This window comes from Phoca vitulina, unplaced genomic scaffold (genome assembly GCF_004348235.1).
Source record: "Phoca vitulina isolate PV1807 unplaced genomic scaffold, GSC_HSeal_1.0 scaffold81, whole genome shotgun sequence".
Taxonomy (NCBI): domain Eukaryota; kingdom Metazoa; phylum Chordata; class Mammalia; order Carnivora; family Phocidae; genus Phoca; species Phoca vitulina.
In genome coordinates, this window is record NW_022589784.1 from 3,209,184 (window position 1) to 3,214,653 (window position 5,470).

Sequence of the window (5,470 nt, forward strand, 5' to 3'; positions counted from 1 at the left end):
GGCACCTGCATCGACAGTGGGGTCCACCGTGTGTCCTCCGCCCTGCCCCTCGTCAAGTGCCTCCATCCTAGCCGGGGCCGTGGTGCGGTGTGCGACTTCTGAGCCTGGCGCCCCCCCCATTTGGTCTGGCTGGACTGAAGCTCCAGTGACTGCTCAGTTGGCGTGAATGGCCGTGTGCCCAGCGCCTCCACCTGTGGTGGAGACTGAGGAGGAAGGGGCCCCAGAGGCTTCTGGACCCGTCCCCGCGTCTCACCATGGCCGGCTCCTGGGAACTAATGACGACCCTTTGGGGAAGGCTGGCCTCGTGTCCTGAGCTTGGAGCGCTCCATCGTTTCTGAGAGGGGGCTGGTATGAGGGCACCTCAAGCCCTCCTTAAGGGAGGGAGGTAGCCTGATTGGGGGGGTTGTGGGTGGGATACGGGGGCTTCCTTGGCAGGGCTCCCCCCAGCTGGAGGACAGGTGAGGTCCAGTGAGGGGGAGCCTCAGCTTCCTCACGTGCCACCCATCTCGTGTGGCTGCCCTGGGCATTTAGGGACAGTGTGGCTGGGAAAGGGGACGCTGCGTGTGTCCCAGCCCGTGTTCTCCAGCCTGGGGTGAGTGTGGGACTGTGTTGAGCACATTTTGTCATATACCCCCTAGGGCCCCATCCCCCACGGGGAACACCTCTCGTTCCTTCCTCAGCCCAGGGGCCTTGGGGACCACAAGTCATCAGCTCTGGGGGTGGGCCGAGGCCACACTGGGTGTCAGCAGAGGCGGCGGGAGCCCGCGCCGGGTGACAGTGGCATTCTGGTACCTTCTGGTACAATGGAACACGGTTTGCTGAGGGCTGGGGTGTATGCTTCTGGAGTGAGGACAGTGCTCCAGGAGCCCAGGATGGAGGAGCACCTGCTGTGCCCGTAGCTAAAGGACCCAGACTGGGCTGCCCCAGAGATGAAAGGGTGCCTCGTGGGGGCTGCTGACTGGAGAACCTTCTAGACCTAGGCATGTTTCCACTTCTCTTTCCTAACTGGAGTGCTTGCTTGAGACCTTCAGGGGAAGGCCCTCTGTCAGCGGTCTTAGCGGCCCTGGGCCCCTGGGCCAGGAGAAGGCCCAGCGGTGCTTGGGAAGAAAGGGTGCACGGCGTAGGCAGGGCCAGAGCTGGGTGCGCGGTGCGGCTGAACTCAAAGTCCTGGGTGCCCCCCACGGGTGCTAGGCAGCGGCAGCGTGCGGGGTGCAGACCTCGGGGATTTGGAACTGGTTTGGGCTGGGGAGGAGGCTCCGCGGAGGGCTCCATGGGCAGGAGGGGCCTACAGCTGCTGCCCAGCGGGGTGCAGGGCAAAGGGCCCCACCAGCCAGCAGGGCGGCGGGCCGTGCTGCACCCTCTCCAGCACCTGCTCCAGCTCCTGCCATGCCTGCCCCACGGCCCCGCGGCTCTGGCCCAGGCGCTCTGCCGGCAGCTCTTCCACGGAGCCGGCCGAGGAGACGAGGCCGTAGAGCTCACAGAGGCTGTGGCGCGCCTGCCCGACATGCTGCTGGAGCTCAGAGGGGAGGCCCTGCAGGCCGGAGGCCAGGGTGCTGTAGGCCACGTGGAGCTGCTGGATGAGGCCGCAGGCCCTGGACAGAGCCCCGGAGCCTGGCACCTGCGGGGGAGGGAAGGGGTGAGGTAAGCAGGAGTCGGGGGAGAAGAGCGGGAGCCGTGGCCCTTTGTTACATACCTCCTGGGGCGCGGCTCCCTCCACTCTGCTGCTCGGACCCTGGTCCAGCCATGGCTGGCTTTCTGGAGCCTGCTTGGCCCTTTCAATCTAGAAAGAGAGCCCAGCAGAGAAATGACGGCTTCTCAGCGGGGTCCTTTCACACTCTCCCCTGGGGACATTCCTGGGCCTGGCCCTAGAGCCTCGTGTCTAGACCTCTCCGTGGCGTGGTGGAAGAGCCAGCTGTGTCAGGATGGGCAATAATCCATGTTCCTGGGCTTGTCAGAGACCAAATAACAAACACTTCCCAGCTCAAAATCCTCGCATAGCTCCCCAGTGCCTTTTGGATAAGATCCAGCTCCTCACCACGGCCTACACTGCTCCCTGGGACTGCCCAGACCTCATCTCCTGCTGACACTGTCACACTCTGCTCTGGACACGCTAGCCTCATTTTGTCCTCTGACCACTTCCAGCATGCTGCTGCCTCAGGGCCTTTGCACATGCTGCCTGCTCAGCCTGGAGCATGCTTCCTCTGGCCTTACACGTGGTGCCCATCCAATCTCGGCTCGAGGTTGTCCTCCAGGTGAGGCCTTCCCCGGCCACCCAGTGCAGTGGCCTCTAGTCCTCCCTGTCAGATTTCATTATTCTCAGAGGCACATCACTGTCGAGTTATTGCAGATGTTTGTTTCTTGGCTGTTTATCTCCCCCTTTGGGTGGAGATAAAACTCTTTTGGCAGTTTTCCTTCCTTGATTGTTGGGTCCCCGGCACATAGGGGCCTCCCTAGCCCCACCACCAATCTTCGTTGTCCCAGCAACTGGGGAGTGGGGGGGCAGCACGTGGGCCAGGTGTGGACTCCCAACTGGCAGTCAAACTCCCAGCGCACCCCGCGGCAACTCCCATCTGGGGCCCGCTAGTCAGCTCCAGTTTCCCCCATCCAAAACCAAGCTCTCACTGTTCACCCTCAGCCCACTCGGCACCTCCCCTGGGGTCCCCTGCTAAAAATCTCCCAGGCAGAGTGCCTGGCTGGTTCAGTCGGGGGAGCTTGCGGCTCTCAGTCTCAGGGTTGTAAGTTCAAGCCCCATGTTGGGTATAGAAGTTACTTAAATAAGATACTTCAAAAAAATTTTAAGTTTCCGAGGTTCCTTAGGGTCCCTCTCTCTCATGCCCCACATCTAGCCCGCCCACAGACCCGGCAGCCCTGCTCTGGAGGCACATCCTGAACACAGGTGCCTCTCGCTGCCGCTGACACTAGCCCTGAGGCCCCATTGTCCTTCACTTGCCAGGATTTTTGTGGAAACCTCACTGATCTCCCAGGTCCAGCCTGTTCTCCCTTCAGCAGCCAGAGTGACCCCGTAGCAAAACCTCTGTTGGGTCAGGCCAGTGCTCCGTCCCGGGCGCTGGGGGGGGGAGGGGGGAGGGCTGAGCACCATCCCTGGCCCCACCCCCCTCGATGCCAGGTGCACCTTTTCCCACAGTCGTGACAGCTACAGATGCCCCCAGACAGGGCCCAGCGTCCCAGAGGCCTGATCATCCCCATCGAGACCCCACGGGATTGGACCAGTGCTCTTCAAACTGGGGCTCACCAGAGAGTGCAGGGCACTGATTGAAAACAGTTGCGTGGGCACCCCCCGGGGATCCCGACTCAGGCCGCGCCACCGGGTTCCTCCCTGCGTGTGTAAGTGAGGCTGATGTATCTCAACATCTAAAACTCAGCTTGGGAACCGGGAGGTCCTCAGAGCTGGGGGTCCCTCCGTGGGCTGCTGCTGGACTGTGTGCAGCCCGCCCCCCAGCGTGAGTGGCAGCTCTCAGCGGTGCCGAAGGCCTGGGGGAGGCTGGGGAGCTACTCTGAGGAAGGTGCCATGGGGAGGGCAAGGCTCTTACCAGCTCGAAGGAGTCCTCCAGCTGGGCCAGCGCAGCCCTGGCCTGGAACTGGCTGTGTTGCAGGTGGCTCAGGGCGTGCTCAAAAGCCCGCTGGCGGAAGCCGGGGGCCAGGTCACCCAGACGCACGAAATAGCTGCCGCGGTCGGCCGTGAGCACCTTTGGCTCAGGTTCGGACGCAGCAAGCCGAGCTGGAAAGGAAGACGGGATTCCTCAATCTGAGAGGCCCCTGGAAAATCCAGCTTGGGTTTTACAGAAGCCAAGCCCTCCCAGGGGGTGGGCCTGGCTATGCTGTTCTCACCTTGCTCCTCGGCATCCATGGGGTGGAAGATATCCCCCAGCTCCCCCAGCTCGTCCTGGAGCGTTGCAAAGCTCACGGCTCCTTCGTGTCCTGCATCCTCCCTGCCCAGGGTGGCCCCATGGGTGTCCGTGGCCACGGCAGTGGCTTCCCTGGCAAGGTCCAGGCCGGTACAGAGAGTGTCCGGGGTGCTGGATACCCCAGAGAACAGAGCCTCCTGGGGTCTCAGGATAGTTTGCTCCCCTCCTTTGTCTGGGGCACTGTAACTGGGGAGTCCACTGTCCTGGGTACCAGGTAACCAATTCTGAATGGTCTGCACTGTCCCTTTGGCCACACTCCCTGCCCCGGTGAGCCCAGTGGACACTGCATCTTTGGTGCCAGTCAGGACGGTCTTTGAGGTGTCCATGCCAGTCTGGACAGCTCCTTTGGCCACATTCATGGCACCGGTCATCCCACTGCACATGGTGTCCTTGGTGCCCGTCACGACAGTCTTGGTGGTGTCCAGGCCAGTCTGGATGGTGCCCTTGGCCAGGTTCGCTGCCCCTGTCACCCCAGTGGACACTGCATCTTTAGTGCCTAGGACAACATTCTTGGTGGTGTCCAGTCCAGTCTGAACAGTGCTCTTGGCCACGTTCATTGCCCCCGTGAGCCCAGTGGACACTGCATCCTTGGTGCCCATGAGGATGGTCTTTGAGGTGTCCAGACCTCCCTGGACAGCTCCTTTGGCCACATTCATGGCACCGGTCACCCCACTGGACATGGTGTCCTTGGTGCCCATCAGGACGGTCTTGGTGGTGTCCATGCCAGTCTGGGCAGCTCCTTTGGCCACATTCATGGCACCGGTCACCCCACTGGACACGGTGTCCTTGGTGCCTGTGGCGATGTTTTGGGTCGTATTGAGCCCAGTTTGCACGGCTCCCTTGGCCATGTGCGCTGCCCCTGTCACCCCAGTGGACACTGCATCCTTGGTGCCCATCAGGACGGTCTTGGTGGTGTCCATGCCAGTCTGGACAGCTCCTTTGGCCACATTCATGGCACTGGTCACCCCGCTGGACACGGTGTCCTTGGTGCCTGTGGCGATGTTTTGGGTCATATTGAGCCCAGTTTGCATGGCTCCCTTGGCCATGTTCGCTGCCCCTGTCACCCCAGTGGACACTGCATCTTTAGTGCCTGTGACAACATTCTTGGTGGTTTCCAGGCCAGTCTGAACAGTGCCCTTGGCCATATTCATTGCCCCAGTGAGCCCAGTGGACACCGCATCCTTGGTGCCCGTCAGGACGGTCTTGGTCGTGTCCATGCCAGTCTGGACGGTACCCTTGGCCATACCCAGTGCTCCTGTGAGCCCAGTAGATAGGGTATCTTTGGTGCCAGTTAGGACAGTCTTTGAGGTGTCCAGACCTCCCTGGACAGCTCCTTTGGCCACATTCATGGCACCGGTCACCCCACTGCACACGGTGTCCTTGGTGCCCGTCAGGACAGTCTTGGTGGTGTCCAGGCCTGTCTGAACGGTACCCTTGGCCATGTTCACTGCCCCTGTCACCCCAGTGGACACTGCATCCTTGGTGCCCGTCAGGACAGTCTTGGTGGTGTCCATGCCAGTCTGGACAGCTCCTTTGGCCACATT

General features: G+C 61.7%; 1 protein-coding gene across 1 annotated transcript in view; it reads right to left on the minus strand.

Annotated features, from left to right (window-relative positions):
- Window positions 1–1,285: 1,285 nt before the first annotated feature.
- The window catches only part of PLIN4 (perilipin 4), a 7,874-nt gene continuing 3,689 nt past the window's right edge, over window positions 1,286–5,470 (minus strand). The window contains exons 4-7 of the mRNA XM_032394568.1: window positions 3,850–5,470; window positions 3,552–3,739; window positions 1,694–1,780; window positions 1,286–1,618 (exon numbers count right to left, since the gene is read on the minus strand). The exon at window positions 3,850–5,470 is cut by the window's right edge and continues 321 nt beyond it. Of these exons, the coding sequence (XP_032250459.1) occupies window positions 1,286–1,618; window positions 1,694–1,780; window positions 3,552–3,739; window positions 3,850–5,470 (2,229 nt within the window). The remainder of the gene's footprint in view (window positions 1,619–1,693; window positions 1,781–3,551; window positions 3,740–3,849) is intronic.